Source organism: Chiroxiphia lanceolata, chromosome 1, assembly GCF_009829145.1.
Source record: "Chiroxiphia lanceolata isolate bChiLan1 chromosome 1, bChiLan1.pri, whole genome shotgun sequence".
NCBI lineage: Eukaryota > Metazoa > Chordata > Aves > Passeriformes > Pipridae > Chiroxiphia > Chiroxiphia lanceolata.
In genome coordinates, this window is record NC_045637.1 from 97,529,204 (window position 1) to 97,551,743 (window position 22,540).

At 36.4% G+C, this 22,540-nt stretch overlaps 1 protein-coding gene across 2 annotated transcripts in view; it reads left to right on the top strand.

Moving 5' to 3' along the window:
- TPPP (tubulin polymerization promoting protein) overlaps window positions 1-21,727 on the top strand; it is a 73,372-nt gene extending 51,645 nt beyond the window's left edge. For both annotated transcript variants that reach the window (XM_032674381.1, XM_032712997.1), the window contains exons 4-5: window positions 2,290-2,480; window positions 21,594-21,727. In XM_032674381.1, the coding sequence (XP_032530272.1) occupies window positions 2,290-2,480; window positions 21,594-21,609 (207 nt within the window). In that variant the 3' untranslated portion in view covers window positions 21,610-21,727. The remainder of the gene's footprint in view (window positions 1-2,289; window positions 2,481-21,593) is intronic.
- Window positions 21,728-22,540: the final 813 nt, after the last annotated feature.

Genomic DNA, 22,540 nt, shown 5'->3' on the forward strand with positions numbered 1-22,540 from the left:
GAAGTCATTGTGTATTCTACTCTGTATTTACAAAGGCTTTTTTGAATGAAAGTATCTTAAAAGGATGCTTATATTGCACTTGGCCTTTCTGTGTAATGTTCACACAACCTTAAAGAGAAAGTAGTATTTTCTTTTTAATGGATATGCATTCGTCATAAGAATGATGAAAACAAAGAAGAAAAATGAGAGATGGGGTATTCTGCATAGCCTCGTAGTGGCATCTCATTATCTCTGGTCTTTTATAGATGATAGATGTATCAGTTCAGGGAGTGAGAGCATAATGTGCAAGGAATTAAAATTACTTGAATTTTGTATTGTTGGAAACAAAGTGAGCCTCCCATTTCATAGAAATTTTACCAACAGCAAACCAACAGGGATTGCCATCTTTCAATTGTAATATTCCGTCACATATGGGAAGGGGCACACCAGTAATTTTCCATGCAACTTAGGAAAAAGCTGCAGTTCTTACTGAGTAAAAATCAATTACGAGATAGAATATTTGCCTTGCAACTACTGCCTTAATGTTCATTTCACATATTGTGGCTCCTGTGATGCAGGAAGCCTTCTGATCCATCCTGGGCTGAAAAACAACAGGATGCAGGATCACATCAGTTTTTGTTCTGGATTTGTACTCTCCTTGTGCTGGGGTTTTAGGTTTTGTTTAACTGGTTTTTGAGACAAAAAGATCATATTTTTTAATCTGCCAAGCTGTTGCCCACCCTCAGTTTTCTTTGTTGGTCTGAAATATGTTGCTGCTTTCCTAGGAGACTAATAGGAAACATAAAGGCTTTTGTGGCATACTGCAGACTTGTTGCTATCATCTTGTTGATAGCAACAAGATGTTGATACACCTTGATTTTCTGATAAGTATCTGTGTTATGGTTTTATTAGAATGCAGGTGTCTTGATATAAACAGCACATTTCTCAAGTTTACCACTGGGAATGGTATCCTGGGAATAGTTTCTTGGGAACATCCTTCCTTATTGTTTGACTGTTTCTTCTTACATGTTAATATGTATGCATTTCCTTTCATATTACACTCAGATAGGTTTTATTATGTATGTTTCCAGATACGTAACTGTACAAAAATTCTCATGCATTTTTATTATAATTTGTGTATTGAGGCACAAATTGAGGTATTACATACCTTTTGTGCCATGCCTTTGAAATAAAGGAGCAGAAGCTGTAGTCTTTCTTTTTGAAATAGTAACTAAACTTAACACATATTTACTTTCCTTGTATTTAAATACCACTACTTTACAGAAAATCAGTTTTACCTAGATGTGCACATACTGTATTGTCCCATCTAGAGAGAACTCTCAGAAACTCTGGTTGACTGCCTTTTCCTTTGCCAAATTAATTCTCAGGACAGATTGCTGTTCTTAGAATTTGTAATGGTAAGTTTAATTACTATTTGAAAAATTACCTGTAAGTGTAGAAGACCTTTTTCAGAAGAGTTATTCAAGGAGGGGGGAATTTATGTCACTCAAGGAAGCTTTGCTGCCTGGGACAGAACATCTTCCCATTGACAGTTTGATGTTTTTTCTTCTCTTGCCTTACAGAGAGGTTAACTCCCTGAAAAGATAAAATTCTTACAGACAACATTGGAGGCCCTGCGAGGAGGGGGCAGGCAGCCTCTAAAAAGGCCCAGAGAGGAAAAAGCACGTTTTTTCATGCCTGCTGTAGATAGCACCATCATGTCAGTGTTCTTGGCTTTCAGAAATAAATATTCCTAAATCCTTCTGCTGCTGGTATCTGGGATACCTGCGCACAATTTTCTCTCACATTGCCCTTGGATATAATTTGAATATTTGAATATTACTTTTGTCTTTCATTTAGAGTCTTCCTGGTTATAAAGTGCTACCACATCAATGTGAACAAGAAAACTGTATGTTTTAAGAGCTAGCTGTATTGGTTTACTTTTTCTGTATTGATGGAACCAGGCTTTTATGCTTCAATGTTGACATAGTGGATTTTGAACATGGCTGTTTCCTATGACTTCTTCATATCTTTGGTGCTTAGAACTTTATTATTAATCAGAAGTATCTCATACTCAAAGTCTCTTCCAAAAGGTTTTGACATAATTTGTATTATTTTCTTCTTTGCTATATGATTATTGTCATTGTATGTAATGGCAAGAAACAAATATTTTTTGTCTCCTTTTGCTGGAAATGAGTATTTACATAGTCTTTGCCATTACCAAATATTTAAGTGTTGGTTACATGTACAAATATCTGTATTAAGAATAATTGATTTCTGATGCGTGTTTTTGTTTTGTTTCTTTAATAGAAAACCGTTTCATCTCCAACTGTATCACGCCTTACAGATACTTCAAAATTCACGGGTTCTCACAAAGAGAGATTTGATGCCAGTGGGAAAGGAAAAGGCAGAGCTGGCCGAGAAGATCTGGTGGATAACTCAGGATATGTATCTGGTTATAAGCATGCAGGCACATACGATCATAAAGTACAAGGAAACAAGTAAGGCTGAGGGTTTACAACACAGAAGGGGATAGAGTATATATTTGTAAGAATGATGTTATGAATCCCACGTTTTGGTTATTGTGAATGTTGAGACTATATTGTCAAGAAGTTGTCTTCAGGAACTGGAACTGATTTCAACATCTGCTGAGCTACTAGCAGCACAATGCCACTTCATTACATTCCTCATGCATATATTGGCAAAAATAAATAAATATATAGGTACAAAAATACATCATTTTGTTGAGATTTAGACAAAAAACCCCCAACAAACAACAAAGCTGAAGTCAAGAGCAGTTATATCACACTCTGTCTGTTCAAGCAAAGTATCTCAAACATTCCTAAATGTCCAGTTACCCTGAGGATGCGAAAAAGAACCTCTTGAAAAGAGGGTCTTTCATAGCAGTCTTTGTGAAGAATATCCTATTACTTATGCAGTTTAATTTGACTATTGTTTTGGATTTTTTTTTAAATGTCTTATATGGGATCTGGCACTTTCCTTAAAACATTCAACAATATACTATTGGGGAGTAAGTGGTTGTAGTATACTAGGTGCTATCCTGTAATTGTCATACACCACTCATGGGAAAACTGAAAAAAAGTTATTTCTAGGACAGTATAGGTTCTAAAGTATTTTATGTCAACAGAAAGAGATGGAAAATACCAGCCCTTACTTTCCTTCTGTCTGTGCTTTGTGCTTGTTACTGTGTGTACTGTAGCATGGTTCTGACTGGCTGGATCTGGATGGAGCTATTGTACTAACCTGAGAGGTGATGAAGAAGACATTACTAAGAAAGTCTGTTAAGGTTTTTTGCAGTCTCTTTTCAAGTTTGCACTGCCTCACATTGGAAATGAAGGGGGCATTAAACTAATAATGTTTTGAAATACTGGTTTTGACTAAACACTGCCAATTAGATGAATGAATTAAATGAATGTTATTGTGCACATATGTTGGCACATAGTTCCTTTAAGCTCTAATATATGTAGGGACATCTTATAGCCCCTTGGAATAAGAACAGTTACAATTAATATCTGTGTAATTAGGTGCATTTTGCCCACAAAAAATATGCCACTATAAGTGGGCTACTTTTTATGTTAGATTTGTTTTAAGCCAAGGGCTTGGATTCTTTGTTCACTTTTGCTGCCCAACTTGTGAGTAATAGTATTGCTGGGACAGCTTTCCACTGTTACCAGGAGAATCAGTCCCACAGGCTTAAGGTACAGGCAGCTGAGTGTGACCTTCCTGGGGCCCAGAATACCAAAAGAAATTAATTGGAATAAAAATAAGCTTTTTTTTAATATTGGCTGAAAAGTGGAGAAAAGGCTGCTCCAATTTTCTGCAGGAGCCAAACAAGTACCTGATGTATTACCCTGATTCTCTAAAGTTATGAAAGATACTCAGTATTCAAAACCAACTGCTTGCAGTTCTGCTTTGCTTTCTTTCAAAAATTATGCACTGGTTTTCATGTTCAACTCTGAATAAAGGTTAATAGATGTATTGCTCTCCCTCTCCCCCCTCCTGTATCAGCATCCCACTCAGAGTACATACATTTAGGTGAGCAGTGTATGCTGTCATGTGCCTTGCAGGTCAACAGTTTGTATTTGGCCAATGTATGGAAAGGGAGCACTGGTTTTCAGCCCTTACTTTGTTCATGCTTTGTTTTGCTGACATTGTGTGGTAGCCCTTCTTGTAACTTTGCCTTCAGTAACCCTTTGAGCCCGTACATCATCCTGGAACCAAAACAACAATAGCAAACAAAAGGCAAGGACTTCCTTGTGGACTTGGAGATCTTTTTGTTTGTTTATAATTTATTTTGGCTTTTGTTTTTAAGAGGGAGGGAAGTTTGCCAAAACTCAGCACACGTTCTTGTAAATATTTAAACGGCTTTTCCCATGGACAGCTCTGGAAGATTTTTGGTGTATGTGAGGATGCTCAGGATGAGAAGCATCCAACTTTGTGAACCCTTCGAAGAGTTACCCAGTGTTCTTGAAGAAAAATGTCCACGGAATGAAGGATTATCCATTTGTGTGTTGCACTGGTGACCTGTCACACCCCAAAATAGAAATTAGCATACTTGATGCCAACAATGGTAGAATTATTCTGGCATGGTAGTGAACTGTCTAAATGTAGAGAACCTTCTTCTATGTCACTGGTGCCTGTGCATCTGACAAAAGCTCCAGGACAGTCCTGGTTTTTTGTGAATAAAAAGGCTGAGCCTCTAACACTTGATAAAGCCTTCAGCTAAGCTACAGGTAAAACCAGTGTCCCTGTTTATCCCATTGACTTTAAGACTCATTGACTCATAACTCGGTGGTAACTGAAAAGATCTGGACCCAGCCTGAATAAAGGGTGAAGTCCAGCCTTCTGCAGAGCCCTGTCAGCACACTGTTGGTCTGGCTGTTTGTTGCTAGCTAGCTGCCTTTTCTGGCACATCAGGTGACACTGAACCTGAGGGGCACAAGGGACAGGCTTTCTCAGGTACCCAAGTACAGAGTGTCAGTAATGCCAGAATGTTGCCACGTAGGAAGAGTGATTGTTTAGGAAAGTTTTAAGGTATAATTAGGTTTAAGTTGTTAGTTCAAAGTGAGTGAGACCAGGACATTCATAAGATAGAAGGCATGCAAAGGAATTGAGAGTGCAGACAGATCCAAGCTGACACTGTCTACTCTGCTCACTTAAAAGAGGCTGATGGAACGTGCTGGGGTTCTGCCAGAGTTTACTTTGCGCTGCTTGTGCATTATAAAATCCCTGCCATGAACCAAAGCACTTTGTAAGGATGTGATGCAAACTTTGAAATTCTTTCAATGGCATGGTAAGCTTGGGATCAGGACTCGAGAAGATGGTTCAGATAGCAGTATTTTATTTTCAGGAACATACTTTTTTGTTTCTTGTTCGTTTCTACAGTCTGATAGTTTTAAACCTCGAAGTGGTGCATGAAAAGAAGTCATTCTGATATGACAGTTACAAAGAAAAGTTGTGGTTGGAAAGATAGTACTTTAGTAAAAGAGAAAAATCTTTACATACTTGGTGTGAAAGATAATGGCTATATGTTTTAGGGATTCAGCCACCTACTTAGGCTCGTACTTTTCCACTAAGATCTGTCAGAAATTAGAAGTCTAAATACTAGCGTGATTATTAGCTCTTAAGTTCCAGGCCTGCTTGGGAATGAGGCAAAGTACATTTTCTTATTCGTCTACTATTCCCTCAACTCTCAGGACAGTAAGTACAGCTGGTACCTCAAAGGTTATGGGAAGGGACAGCTGGGAAGGTGCAGGAGGTGCCCCATTTTCAGCCCTTGAATTGTTCTAGAGCACATTGTCTTCCTGTGCACCATGCTGCAGACTGTAACTAATGTCTGAAGTAAGGACATGGGTACCTAATAAGGTTTACTCTCATCTCTTTTTTGGGGGCATCTCAACTCATTCTATCTAAATTTTCAGCCTGATTTTCAGCAGCTTACACTATGCAACACTGTCCTATGCGACAACTTCTATAAAACCCTGTTGTTCCTAATTATCTTTGTTTTCATTACTGCAGAACATGCTACCAAAAGAAATGTGATCAGAAAGTTTGGGTAGCTTTTAGAAATAACTGCCTTACAGAACAAACTCAAACTTTATTTAAATACTATGGCAGTACACAATCTTACCTGTATGTCCACTGAGACTTTACCTGACCATCAAAACCTTTGCAAGATTGAGGACAAGAAATAAAAACCCTTATTGAGGCAAATGAATAGTCCTTACAAATAATTTTCTAAAAATAACCTATTTTTAAAATTAAATATGCAGAAGTCAAAAGGGGTTTTCTTATTAGTGCTTGCTTACAAATTCCCTGTAGTCACTCCATGAGCTTCAGTTGAGAGTTTTGCAACCATCAGTGTGGAAATACCAAAAATAAAAATTATTGCCCTGCTCTTTGTGGTTATCAAAGTTATCACAATAGTGTTACAGAGAAGCAAACATTAAAAAACCTAATTTCTTTCAACAGTCCTATGTGAACACCTGTCATTAATTATAATCAAATATTTGGAATCCCAAGGGAAATGTTGAATATTGGACAGTGACTAAAATCTAGCCCCATTTTCTTTTTAAGCCTACAATATTTCTATCTTCTTTTCATTTAGGAAAGGGAAAGCACAATTTCAAAACTACTCACATATCACAGCTTGTGGTTTTTATCAGCATAGAGATGGTCCTTCAAAGATACTTTGTATTGAAGTATGTATTTTACTGACTTTACCTAAATTAAAAATTCCTCTGACAGTTTTTTTATCATTATACAAAGCTTTATTCACAAATTAGCATTTCAGTCATCCCTATTTCCCCTCTATTGGCTCAGTTAATATTTTTCGTGGTAGCTGGAATTAGGCAGAACAAAAAGGCAAATGACTACTGTGGATTTGACTTGCAAGTGGTAGGTATCCCAGCCATCTGTAACCATTTGTGGAGAAAATCCTCATGTATCTTCCTCTAAAACCAAAACTTTGAAGTTGTAATTGATAGGTTTTTTTCCTTAAGGCTTTTCATAGTTATAAAATTAATTTTAATTCTTTGTGCCTGCATGTATGGTATTCAAAGCATAACATAACCTTGCCTTCAGTGATGCATGTATTCTGGGGGCATGTGCCTGACATCTGTGAATAAGAATTCTCTGTTTGCACTGGCCAAAAGCAAACCTTTTACCTTCATAATAGAGCAAGTGTTGCACTAGTACATGTCCTCTTAACTGACTGTTAGCCTTGTGTGTGTGCCAAAATGACTACACCTTTGTGTACGTTGTTTGTAGTGTGAATATCATGTTCTTGGCTCATCAATTAGTTGGTAATAAGTAATGTAATGCACAAGACTTAGGTAGGTTTGTGTGTGTGTGTACACATACTCTTTGGATCCAGCTAAGTAGTTAAACCGTATAAATATTGATGCAAATCTTAAATCTTGTTAAGGCCAGGCTCTAGTCCTGCAGCCAATGCTGTTCAGCTTGGTCAGTTGGGGACATTACTATTCTCCCTTCATAGCATGAAGTTAAAGATCTAAGGAGACTTTTATGGTTTTACATGACTACCCTGCTCCTGTTTCTGAGGGCAATCACTCTTCAGCGATTCTGACATAGACTTGGTGTGACAAGAGGGGTTTCTCCATAGTGAGGTAGTAGGAGAGAGAAGGTGAAAGCAAGCTTTCCTCTGAGTGTTCTCAAGAAACCATTTAAAATTATGCTCAGCATGGATGCTATATTTTTCTTTGCCCAAACTTTGTGAAACAAGTAGACACGCACTACGTATACATAGTTGTTCATCTGTTAGTAGGTATAAAGTCATTGTATAATGGGACAGGAACAGGAAACAGGAGTGGCATACAATGTCAATGGACTCAAGTCTTTTTTTTTATAAAGATAAAATTAAATACCTAAAGCATAATGACAGCTCTCAAACTTGTGTGAAATTCTCAGTCTGGAGTACCTGAACTTGAAACATGTACTTCCTGTATTTGGAGTGCTGGCCCATAAAATAGCATGTAGATATTCAGTTGCTCATTTTGTGCACCCTTAAGTGCCCATTTGGCTTACCTAATATAAACTGGAAATGATGGTCAGGGTTGTTTTTTTAAATCTTCAGAATCCTAAAACTAGTGAGAGACCCATAGTTGCATTCATGCTTGCTCATTAAACTCAAAACCAATGCTTTGAATGATGTCCCAGCTAAGAATGGTGCTTCTGGAAGCAAAAGAATATTGCAGATAGAACCTCCATGTTTTAATTGTCCAAGTAATTTGTTTTTGCAGGGAGAAATAACTGTAATATATGTGTTATTTTTTCATGTTTTTCAATAATTAACCTTGCCTATATTGCTTCAAATTCCCTAGGAAAAAAGTGGATTTCAAAACAAGTTTAAGATATAACTCTTTGCTTCGTTGTCAGAAAACATTTGAATTGGCTTGTTTCATTCTAACTAGTTGATCATTTACTCAAGACAGACTTTGGCAAGGGCAATCCTGATAATAAATAAAAGGGGGAAAATCCAGCCTATTTGCTGGATAATTTTGACAGACATTTGTAATGTTGATAATCTGAAATGATTTTTTAAAAAATAAGTTCTATTTCATTTTCATGCACATGCACACAGACACTACTTTGGGACATGTTATATACATGAGGGCAAAAGTACAGAAGAGGCTTTTTTTTTTTAAATACCTTACATTTGGCAATTGACATTGAAATGCCCAGCTGACTAGCCTGATCTGGAAAAATGTTAAGCACTACCATATTCCATTGCAGCTAAACAGCCAATGAATTATTTTCCAAATGTAGTTATACAGCATCTCTCTTTTGTGAGTTACTGTAAAGTTTATGGCATTGTATAAAGTGAGTTTTGATGTAAACATTTGTAAAGGTCTTAAAGATAGCTCTTATAATTTGCCCTTCTGTTATCTTTATGCAAGATTTTTCTATTACTTTGCACATTTTTCAGAAAAATATTAGAAACATGAATAAAGTTTCATTCAAATTAATTACAAATTTGTCCCTAAAAACACATTAGGTTAATCCATTTTTGCATTTTGATCAGCATTTATATTATGGCTGAACAACAAAATAATAAAAAAGATGGCAATCTGTATCCCCACAGAGGTGAATTATTTTAAGTTCCAGTTTACATCAGATGAGTTTCTGTATGCTTGCATTTACTCAAATGCTATTTTTAAACAAAGTAATTAAATAATGTGAAATAATGCAGCCTGGGCTCTGTTACAATAGCGTTTTATTAATACTATTGAAATGCTGCGTATATCTGTAATATTCATGCTAAATAGGTACTAGCTTTTTACAAAGGCTTTGTGTAAAGTCAGTTAACCTACAAACTGATGTCCTGTATAAAATCGTGTTGGCAAATTACTTTTGTTAGCACTGTAGTGGTGTATGAAAAGGCAAGATCATAGACAATAACAAGTTATAGGGTGCAAAATTGTGTTTGTTTTTATCTTTGTGCAGAATATATCAGCTTTGGCAAACTATTACAGCAGGGAAAATTTTTTGTATAATGCTTATAATACAAAGTAATTTGTCTTTACATTCTGTAAAGTAGAGAAATGGTCAATGTTGGATAAGTATATTGAGGTTTATTCTTAGCAAGGTTTTATGTTTCACAGATTTAAATATTAGAGGAGAAATATATATTTATACAGAAGTATAATTTTTGAATGTTTGAGGTTGGTTTTCTTCAGTCATTAACCATTTATTTATCCACACTGAGCTTTATTCCTTTGCTAACTTGTTTAGCTGTCCATGATGTTCCAACATCCATTTATAATTCGGTTTAGATGTTTTGATTCTTGATTTGCACAAATCTGGATGTGCATGCTGTCAGGACCTGATTGTAAAATGTAGAGGCAAAACTATTTTGTTTTTGATCATCTAGAGCACTAATTAAAATTTAATTGTTAAGCAGTTGGGATATGGAGATAGGTCTTGACATGGTCTTCCTTGGAGCACTGTACAGTATGATAAAAACCTTCAGTGATGCTTACTAGTTTTTGTTCTTATTTTCATTTGTCTTTCATCAACCAGGAAGCTGCTGTGTGCTAATAATTACCTGCAATTTTTATAATTGCAGGTATTGCAAACATTAACATTCAGCTGTACTAGCCTACTGTGTTCACTGTGAAATTTTCAACACGGTAAAAATTTTACATGATCATTTAACCTTACAAGTTTACTTTCTTTCTCACTAATTTTACACTGAACCTTCTTTTCATTATTGCAAATGATCAACTTGAGCATAGCATTTCTTAATCTTAACTATGGTAGATAAACATGTCCTAAACAAACATTTTTAACCACTTGATGAAGGGGGCAGACACCATCCAGTGCAAAATACACTGGGCAAAATCTTATCCCCACTGCAGTCAGTGCCAAATTTCTAACTGGCATTAGCAAAAATGGAACCACTATTACCAAGAGGTTAATATACTTAGTAACCATGACGAGTGGTTATGGGGGAGCACAACAGTGATTCTCTATTTCCATGTCTTTTTTTCTATTAATTTAAAACTACTACTTTTCAATCTTTAAAATAAGTAAAAGAAACTTGAAGGGGGGGTCATATGCTACTAGTTTGTACTAGGTTTTTTCAGGAAAAGGAAACAAATTTATATATATATATATATATATGCAATATATTTTTACACTGTTTATTAATGCTAGAAAGTATTAAATGTATCACTTTATCTGTGTGAATGTTAAAGTAATGACAATGTTATGGATGTTTTAAACCTTTTGAAGTTGTCTTGTTAAATTTAAACCCACATTAACAATGGAAAAGCTACTTTGTCTGCAACGTTATTGTTGATGTTTTAGGGAAAAAGTTCAAGTACAGCAGTTGTTTTGATTAGCACTGTAAAAGCTTGGCTTGAAAAATTGTAGTGAAATCCATATTTTAAACACCATTTTTTAAAGCATAGCTTCTCATAAAGTACGTTACTGCTGTTGACTGACTGTATAAAATTGTATCTTTAGTTGGTAAAGTGATCAATAAACGTGTTACTATGTCAGTTCTGGGATTTATTGAAGTAAATGGTATTTGCTGATAAACTTTGTTAACAGCTGTTATTTTACAGTTCAGATGTTAATTGCTACTGCATATATAAATTACATCAAACTACTCTCTGAACAGGTTCTGAGCAGAATCTATTTCTTCTTTACCATTTATTTTCCTAGTTTTAATAATGACTAAAGGTGAGCATTGATATTTTGAGAACTCTAATGTGATGCTTGAATAGCCATGATGATGGTGATCCACCAAATGAAACCTGTCAGGGATGAAACAATTTGTTCCTAACCAGCTACATAAGATAGACTGATCCTCAGTCCAAAAGCCTGAGTTACTTCTCTCACCTCCACGTGGTGTTGGAAATATTTTACTTGTAAGGAAAGTAATTTGCTACATAGAACATTGTTTTAATAACGTTACATCCAAAAGCAAATATGGACCTTTTCTTTATAAATAACAATATTATTCAGCTTTTCATTAGCAGTAATACCATGATTTTTTCAAGAAACAGAAGACAGAAGTATTTAATTAAACTCAGAACATCATAATAATGTAATTAATAATGTCATAATAGAAATAAACAGGCACAGTGCTGCTCAACAAATATAGCAGTCAGTTGTTAATTGCCAAATTGAGCAAGGAAACATAACTAAACAGCTTACAGCTACACTTTTGCAGTTGTTCTCAAACTGGAAATGGTGTTCTCTGTGCTCACACACTAGACAACTTTCTTTAGAAATGCCTTTTCAGTGAAATCTAATACAACTGTATCCTGAGATAGCTTTTCTTCCTGCACAGAAAACATGTACTGTCCCCTCCTGTACTCCTTTTAACTGTGAGCATGTATGGTTACTGAAACAGTTAAGAAACATAGTGAAGCAGAACCTTTAGGGGTTATTAAAGGAAAAAAAATCAATATTTTTCTTTACAGTTGAATAAGTTTTTTAAAAAGGGGGAAATAGTACTCATGTGCCCTATGAGAATATGACACTAAGATCTGTATTTTCAAGAGTTAAGGATTTTTTATTTTTTTCCCATGGAGCCTTTAGAAATGCCCACTCACTCCAACACACCACTTACGCATGACAACTTTAAAATGAAAAATAAAAAAACATCTACTAGGATGTGTTCTCTTCAGGAATACAATTATTTGGGCTAGCTTTCTCTATGTGGAGCTACTATTGCAGTAACTATGCGCTCCTTCTCTTGTGTCCATATGCCAAATGCAGGCTGAACTCTTCTGGTTCTGTTGGCTGTTCTCCCAGAGCTGGGACTACATGGAGGAAGGTGTGGAGGGGAAAAAAAGGCCACCTCTGTCAAATTGAAATCTTCGGGAGACTTATAAAACCTGGTCTTCTACTTAGCCTTTTTTCATTTCCTCAGCTTTCTTTACTACTGCACTGATTTATTAATAATATAAACTAACCCGGGCACATTGAAAGGTCGCTTACTTGTTGATAAGTATTCATTAGATTCCCCTCTCAGTCGTCTCTTCTCCACAACAGTATTTCATATATATGGAAGGGATCAAATGCAGGGATGTAGGTGGTCTGGGGAGGAACAAGGACAGGAAAATAGAAGAATAAGGGGCTGGTCCCTGATCTGTGCAGTTATAGGTGATGCCCTGGACCTCATATGTGGCAGCTGCCCTGTCATATTAAATTTCGTTTCTAACTATTTTCTTGGGAGAGGGGATTCTTTATTCTGTGTACACATGTTCATATGGAGGTCTAATTGCCATCAACTGGAGTTGACTGTGGGTCATAATAGCCAGTGTTACCTGTGGTGCCAGCAAGTAAAGGCAGCTAAGGCTTTATGTGCCAGCAACTAGAACAAAGATTATGAGTGATAGAAACCCATGCGCCTGTGGTGCCAGCTACTGGGTCAAGTGAAGGGCTGGATTACTACCATTTGACTGCCAGCAAATATCAAACAGAACCTGGACAGAAAGAGGGTGAAGGGGCTTTAGCATCAGTTACCAAAGCAGTCATAAGACTGGGCCAGATACGTGTATGTCTCAGAGACAATTGGAAGAACATACTGAAGGGACCAGGCAGTCCAGAACGACTACTGAGGAGGCCACAAGTCTGAAGGTTTGTGTGTGTACACAGGATGCAATTGGAGATGATAGAATCCGTGCGCTAGTTACTCATCTGGCTGCATATCTAATCCCAGTTACTCAAGGGATACAGTCTAGTCTGCGGAAGGTGGGAGGGGAATGATGACATGGGATTGTACCAGCCAATGGTATAGCTGTGATCCTTATAAACTTATGTGTCCAGGTGCCAGAGCAGGGGAAAACAGGGATCCAGGCACTAGCTGTTGGATAGACTTGGAGGGAATCACACTGAATATATACATGTTTCCTACCATCAACCCTTCATTCTAGTCACCCATAGACAGGCCGTTGGAACTGATTTTGATTTTGCTGGTGGTGCTGGCTTTGTTTTTTTAACTGTGGAGGGTTTCTGGCTGTATCCATCAACAATACTGTTGTGAAAACAGCTTTGCCTTCCTTGCAACATGACTAACATCTGTTGCTGCCTGTAGTGTTATGAAAAAGTTGATTTGTTGTGTTTCTCAGCTGAAAATAGCTCCAGTTAAATTACTTAAATTGAGTCTCGAGGCATGTGCATGTATGCTAATTCTTGCTAGAAGTTAAAGTTCTGTAAATTAAAACAATTCAGGCAACCAATTTTGTTCGCTTCCCCAGCTAAACTAAATGATTTTTTTAAACATTTCAGTAATATTTTGGTGGTTTTAGTCTATTTTAGTACTACTAATTTGAACTTTTACTACAAAGCAAATTCTTTAAAGGAACATTTCTTATAAATGTCTTAGAAAAAATTCTTGTAGTCATATATTGACATTCAGTGAGAGTAGGTTTCGTATGTTGAAGTCACTGGACCAGTGAAATGTGAAAAATATAACCATAAGATTTTTATATAATATTTAGATTTCTTTGTATGTATAACATATCCACAGTTATATACATATTAAAAAGTGGTATAAAATGTTTCCCATTATTTGAAGATCTCCTTTTGTTCTTAGGCACTGTCACCAGCATGCAGTTATATTCTCTGTTAATTTTAGGTCCTATTTTAGGTAATTGCCATGATACAGATATCCTGAAGGATGTAATCTTCTTTTACTAAAGTAAATCTTGACTGCCTTAAACCATCAAAGGACCATTTTGTTCCTTGTACAATCTTTGTTTTTGCTTTCTTATTCTCAATCTCATAAAAAATGGTTTTCATGCTGAGCTGTGTCTCGGTCTGCTCTTCTCAGTTTCTTGTCTATCTCTCTATGACATCCCACCCTTAAGGGCAAGGAAGCACCTAAGATTTGTGAATGCTTGCAGTCAAAAAGAATAACAAAATTCAGAGGATCCACAAAAAAATCACGAAGTTTTATTAGTAAATTACATGCTTGGCATGGAGATTGGTGTGTTAATCCCTGACCTACTATATAAGCACATGGCAGTGGGTTTTAGATAAAGGGGTAGGGTGAAAGGGAAGAGAGAAAAAAAAGAGATGAATTAAAGAGGGAGAGAGAAAGAGAAAGAGAGAAAGAAAGAAAAAGAAAGAGAAGAAAGAAAGAAAAAAGAAAGAGAAGAAGGAAAGAAAGAAAGAAAGAGAAGAAGGAAAGAAAGAAAGAAATCAATCATCGGTTCAGCCAATGGGATGTCCAGCACCCTGGGGGCGCACACCCAGGCCTGGTGGGGGTACCTTTAAATATATGTGTTTTCCCTCCCCTGAAGACAGGTTTCTTGCTTTCTCTGCAAATTAGTTACCGTCTGCAGTCTGTTCTTTCAGACTTTTCTGGAAATGGGTCTCAGAAGGCTTCAGGACTCTTTGGTGGTCTTGTATCCCCCTACTGGACTGACTTTTGGTTGGCTGTTCATGCTTGCTTCTGTGCTGACCCTATCTTTTGTTTGTTGTGTCTCCAGGGATTAGAGCAAGGATGCTTGTCCCTGCCCTACCTCCATATGGTCCTCTTCTCCAATCCCATCTGGTTTTTTCAACAATCCTGGGTTTGCTCCATGGCTACTGGATGTTGGTGTTTGAGACATACTCATTAGCCCTTTATCTTCTGGGCTTCTACATGCTCTTGGGCCATAATTTCATCTCATTTAAACATTACTTGAGATAATTTTAGATCAAGTAGTGTTTCTAATACTTTTTGGAAGTAATATGAGATTGTCTTTAAAATTTTGTTTTGACTCAAATTTTTTCTCCTCTGATAATCCACTAGAAGGCAGACCATATTGCATTTTAATTAGTGAAAATGTACCTGTTTCCCTCAAATATTTTACACAAACCAGAATGTCATAAATTATGATTATCGATGCCATAGGTTAAAGTAAGAACACTTTATGACATTGCTAAACATGACTGGAAGTTGAACAGAAAGGCATCAATTAACCGTATTTGTGATGAATTAAGACATATTTTGTCACCAGACTATGTAACTGGGTTGTGAGTTTTGTTCTTGGAAACAAGCAAATCCTGCATTTCACGGACCTGTGAAAGGATAAATCTTTGGCAGGATATTAAAAAGAATCCAGCAGGTGGTGCACAAGGTATAAGGAAGACCTAACTCCCACCTAGAAGATGTTTTCCGTTAAAGAAACAATTCATCACAAAGAATTAAAAGTAATCCCGAAATCCAAGATTAAAATTATTAATGACAAACCTCAATAAAAAGTCCAGGGTACAAGCAAATTTCACCTCACTTTGCCAGTGCAAGTCTTCTTGCACTTCTATGTACATTCAATGACTACATCTGGAAGCAAACCAAATCTTTCTGCTAAATGCACAAAGATTTATTTCTTTTTCCTTCCAAAGACTACACTGTGTGATGTTGCTAGACAAGAGTAGAGCGAGTGTGAACTATGAAATACCTAGTGCATGACATTGACTGAAACCCAAGAGTCACATCCATTTCTCCTGTCACGCAAGAGGAAGGAAGCACAGGGGCTTGTGCATCAGTTCCGTATCATTTCCACTGCAGGATGTGTGTCCATTGTGTCTCTGAGGATTGTGGGGTAGAAGAGATTTAGTAATCTCAACAGAACTGTGAATCAATGTGTAGCAGTATGGATGACACCTTATCCATATAAATCTGCCATATATTCCTTTTATTTATGCATCCATAGCTCAAGATACTATTTTGTGCAGCCCATGTTATTATTATTATTATGATGATGATATTATTATGTGCAACTCCAGTTATTAGCCAAATTCCCTTAGTTTTACCCAAGCCATTACCTCCCTGTGCTCCTGAAATACTCTCTCACACACTACTTGCTAAGCAAAAGGCAATTTTTGGCCAGCCTGCATGAAACTCAGAGCCAGCCATCACAGGCATACGTAATGACTAAAGACTGAAGCCTTTTCTTCAGTACAGACACAAAATAGAAAGCTAAAAAAATTCCTTCTACTTGAAGACTCAATTTGAGTTTTGCTTCATTACAGAGATTGAATGTCTCTCAGAGATGCTGATGGTCACAGAATAATAAACACAGTAGAAAACACAGATATTTATTACGTAGAAGATAATAATTTGCACTATGGTAAACAGAAGCTTGAACATATGAGGCAAAAGAATTAAAGTGCTAAAATAGATACATGAATGGGTTGTAAAGTTAGCCTCGACAGTAGTTTTAAGATAAGCTTCAGCTTCATCTTGAAGTTTTAGATTTGGGTCTTTTTTAGACAAATCCTTAATCTTACTTTCTGAAAATCAAACTTTGCTACTTCTTTTTCAGGTCCTTGTTTACTGTTGAGATGTTTAGCTGGTGAAACATTAGATAAGTATTTATACTGTAGCAAAGAAAATTAGGTTTGCTCTCCAATAACTACAGATAATTGAACATATGGATATACACTAGAATATGCAAGAGAAAAGGGTGATAATGGATCACCTAGGCAATTCTGATTTTCTACGTCTGACAAAATAAAATGTGGTATTTTTTGAAAAGAACTGAAATGCAGCTTTTTAAAGTTGAGCTACTGACCAGGTACTCCACACTTATTGATTGTTTGGGATTGCAAGGAAAGTAGGTGATAGCAGACTGATAAATTTCTAATTTTATGCTACACTGTATTTTTGCTTTTTTCCATAGACTGCTGACACAGTATGCTATATTATTTTCTTATAGCATGTCATGTTAACACTACCATGCTTGTGTTGATTCAGAGCATTAGTACACTGGTTGCATGCAAAACACTAGTATAATCTTCAGCGATTTCCACTACACTGAAATTTCATGCTCTAGGCATAGGGATTTAATGCCAAATTCCAAGCGAATTCCAAATACAGGTGATTGAATATAATGTAAATATCTCATGCTATCTGTTTTGGTTTTTTTTTTTTGTAAAGCATCATAGCTCACAGAAGAATTCTGCTGTATCCAAAGGGTGAGGCAAAGAAAGGGTGGAAAGGTAGTTCCAGAAGCAATGAGAAAGGGATGGTGTCCTTGGAACCTGCAATACCATAAAGTTCCTGTACTTCTTAGTACTTCTTCCAGTTTGGATCAAAAGAAAAGTTGAAAGGGAAATCAGCAAGAGCAGTTTCCTGTCTGTTATGTAAGACTGGGCCTAAGTTTGCATTATGACAATACTTCGTATTCTAATAAAAGTTTAGAAGAAAATATTAAGATATCTGTATCAGGACTATTGCTGCAGATCCTTTCTGGTTTTGGTTAATTCACAGGATTTTTCAAACCTTCTAGCAAAGGATATTCTACATGTTCACTGGATTGTAGTTGGATATTCTTGCAGTTATGGCAGAAACATTTTATTTTTAGTTAGGGGTCTGTCAGAAATTCTGCGAGTGATCTTATTCTACTCATCTCCTCTGTGTTCCAACTTCTGTTTTATAAATATTTTTTCCCACTTATTATCTGTGTCATTTTTCACCGCAGATCTGCATGTGACTCCACTAATCCAAACTACAGCTCCAGAGTAGAGTTTAAATGAAAGACAATAATGTATCAGAAAATTTTCCAACACCATCTTGAGAGTAAAAATCAAATTTAAAATACAAAATTGTATGTAATTAACTTGTATCTTAGTTAGAATCATAAAATAACTCAGTCTGTAAGAGACCTCTGCATACCCTCAATTGTCCAAACTTCTATTCAAATGGCCTCTAACTTCAGTGTCCCACAAAGCTGCTGCACAGTGTTCTGTGCAGTCATATTTCAGAAGTCATCCCTAGGTACTTTACCAGTGGAAAAAATTAGTCTCTTACATCCAGCTGGAATTGTCTTTGTTGCCATGGAAATGCTAGCTGCCTGTTGTCATTTTACTGTGTATATTTGTAAAAATCTGGCTTCATCTTCTTCATACGCCCCCATGTGGAAGACAGCAATTAGATTCTCCTCCTTCTCCCCTTCACCCAACTTTTCTCCAGGCTACACAAAACCACATCTCTCAGCCTATTCCTTGTATATTATATGTTCCAGCCCATACCATCTTAGAGGATCTTCTCTGGACTCTTCAGTTTTATGACCTCCCTTTTACTGGGGAATCTGAAGTGGAACACAGTGCTGCCTCCTAAGTGTTGAGTAAAAGGGATATAATTTCTTCTCTCAATTTGCTCTTGTTAATGAAGCCCAACATGTATTGCAGTCATGTTCCTCTCATTATCCAGGAAAAGCCAAAATTTTCTGCAGAGCTGGTACCTAACTAGTCAGATCCTGTGCCTCCTCTAGGGGTTTATTCTACCCAAGGTACTGGACTTTGCATTTGTCTTTGCTGAACTCAGTGATATCTGCCAACTCCTCAAGATTGGTAAGGTTCCTTTCTAGCAGCAAGCCAAGTGCAGTTTGTTCTTTGCTATACTTTTGTAAATACCAAACTCCTTGTAATCTAGCAATTATCTTGTTGCTTTGGGATGGAAATAGGAAAAGTAACATAAATTTACGCAGAATACATTTATTCAGAATAACTTGCTCCACTGACTCATCTCTTTCAAGATATCTTTAAGATAACTGAAGGTGAAAGCCCTAAACATAAGCTGATGGGTCTGCTTTAGACGCCTAAGTTTTAACATGCTGAGGAATTTATGTAAATTCAGTAAATGACAGTGGTTTTTTTCTTGTTCTACAATTTCCTGGCTGCATGTCCAGAAAAACAAATTCTTAAGAGGAGCAAGAATAGAGATACTAGAGTCTATGGATTCTGCACATGAGCAAGTTCTACATATGATATATGCTGAAGAGTCATTTCAGCTGGATAGAAACTAGATAGCACAACATCTTGTTGGAAGGCTTACGTTGCTTAACTTTCTATATGCTCCCCATAGCTTTACAGAAAGGAGTCTGATGAAAGTATTTCAGGCAGTGATAGGTCTGGTAGAAAGATGCAGAGTTTTTATTTTACATAGCAGTAAATCACTGTGAGAGAGCTTGAAAAGTGTGGGACTAAAAACCTGCTAAGGTAACCATCTCCACAATTAAAATCAGGTGGCTAAAATAAGTCTGCTAATTTAGACCAGTTAGTGGCAGGATAGTCCACCTGAGTGAGAACAGCTCAGAAAGATACAACAATCTGCTAGGTAAGAAGGAGACAACAGACCACTGCTAAAATGGAAAACACTGGGCAAGCTAACAAATATATTATGCTGTGTTTATGTGAGCATGTATATAAAAAAAAGATGAAGTTATAAAAAAATGCAGAGAAATATGTAAAAACAAAATACTAAAATTACTGTAGTTGTAATGACTATATTGTAATCCTGTATCTTGACATAACAAAATGACAGTAGCAAAACTAATATGCATAATATGAACTTGGTTTTTATTGCCAGAGGGATGCTTAAAGGCACAGTATGCAGCTGCATAAGCACAAAAAAACGGCACAATGGAAATCCAAACACCACTCAAACCAGATTGTCTCAGAATAGCAAACCCATTCTGAATACATCAGAAATCCTTTCTCCCCTATCCTAACTCGTGATACTCAGTTCCTAAAATGTTTGCAAACCCCTTCCAAGTTTAGAAAAAAGCTAGTAGGAACATAGGCTGATAGTGTTGAAAATTAATGTCCTAATGAGTCCACAAATTATATATAAACATCAAGAGACTAACTGGCAACATGTGATGCCAGCTGAAAAGCCACCACCAAAATTAAATTAATGCACAAGAAGTGACAAGACTTATTAGATGTCTCTGACATATCTGTGCTGCTGAGCATGCTACAAGACAGCTATTTTTAAATGAGACGTGATGTACTGGAAACATTCTAGCCACTGAAGCATGAAGCTGTATATAATCAGTTCACCACACTGCGAGGCTGCAGTACTATAGTTACGTGTATCTTCCAAAAACTTGAGAAAAATTCAAATGGTGAGTGAAGTCTTGTAGATTTTTAAGAGTTTGACTACAATTTTTTCCTGAACTCACCTAACTATTCGCTTTTGAATGAAGCTCAAAGTTCTGTGACAGCGTTGTAATATCACTGTTTCAGTTAATGCATTTGTACCTTTTAATTTCATCCGGTCAATTCTGTTGCTGAGGAAGACTTAATTTTAATGCATGATCTGTACTAAAATGCACCAAAGATGCATTTCATTCACAGTCACTCACTGGACAATCATCTGCAAAAGGAATTGATTAATTTAGGTTCTTTACAAGTGTTTAAGTCAGGAAGTTAGAGCAACACGACAAAATCTTAAACTATCTTTTAATTCAATAACATAATGAGTCAATACTGAGGTAGGAAATAAATGTTAACAAAAAAAAATATGTGCACTCATGATAGCATTGTAGGACATGAAATCGATGATAACATAGCAACTATACACAAAACCTTGACAAGTCTTGTTATTCTAACCATTCTCCAGAGGAAGGAAATTTTAATTTTTTAAACTTGTATGTCAGGAAAAGGTTACTTCTTGATGGTCATTTTGATAAAATCTTATATTACATGAGTTGCTGAAATTATTTTCCCATTGACAGCACATGCTAGAGCTATAAAGGAAGCAATAGGAACAAACTTTTAGATTATCTAGGAATATAAGAGAAGCATGACAAATATAGGACAACAACATGCAACAGCAAAACATGTAGGAAATTTAGGTTAGTATTTTACAATGAACATTTTTGGCAATAGAATCTGTAGCCAAAATTGATGACTAACTTCAGTAGCACTGGGACTTCATATGTAATTAAGAAAGCTTCTGAATACTTTGTTTGCCCATGATAACTATTCTTTAACTTAGACTTACACCTGAAACAATGCGATATTTATAGAAAGGTAAGCATGCAAACTGTCTACTTTGAAATTTGGTAGCAGGGAAAAATTGAACTTTCACTTGCAAAAAAATAGTACAGAAATAACTAGAAAAGTCACAGAAAACACAGGAAGGTCTCACAGTTAACATCCTCTCAAAATATGCATCTTACTATAGTGTTTAGTCAGTAGTATAAGTTATACTAGTAACTATTAATAAAGTAGATGTATTCACTGTGGCCTTTGATATCAGTGATAAAGCAATAAACTACAATATGGATGACAGATTGAAGTTTACAGAGCAGTAATACCAGCAATTTGTTTTGCAGCTCCAGAGGCGATTAAAAACAGCACAGCTTCCCAGGAGACACAATCTAGTTTTCTTCCCTGATGCTACTGTGAGCACAAGACATTTCAAAGGAACACATGCAAACAAGAAGGAAATAAAATTATCTTCTCAAAATGTTTGTGTATGCAGTCAATTTGTAAATGGGGTGCGTGCATACCTCTGAATTTAATCAAGTCATATCCTCATAGGACAGCAATGTAAAAGCTTAAGTGCAGAATATAGTACTGCTTTGTATTCCCTGAGTTTTACTTTGAACCCTACTTCAAAACCACTTTAGTCTGAACTAATTTTGTACTGACAAAATAAAGTCCCGACTGATAGAATTAATGGAGTCTGATGTTTTACAGAAGTCAGAGCAGTCTAAACCAAAAGCATTTTTCTTTAGATGAGCATGTACTCAGAAGAGAATTACAAATTCTATTCTCTTTTAATATTGGCATTCATAAGCCTGAGACTGTGGCATATCAAGAGGACTTTATCTAAAAGCTCGAAGACCCTAAAAGAGAGGAAGACAACAATCCTTTTCCCCTATTTTTTTTCATTCCATGCTTCCAGTCAGAAGTTGTCAATGCACATATTTTTTACCTTGCACAAACTCTTGTCTTCTCTGGATTCCTCTGCAAGCTCATGCAGTATGTCAACTTGCCAGAGAACATGTCTATCAGGAAAAAGAAGACTCTCTTCTCTGCTAGATTAATGAACTGAACTGACTCACAGAATTGTCTGATGAGTGCCAGAGACATGGAAAAGGAATGTGCAGGACTAGGTGGTCAGGAGCCATGGTTGAGGGAGGGAGGACCTCTGCTATGGGAAGGGAACAAAGAAGGAAGATGCAGGAACAAAAGCTATCCCTTGCTGCAGCAGCAAGCCATTCATTTTATTCCCATTTTTCTTGAAAACAACCCGATTGTTAAAAACATGGGAAAA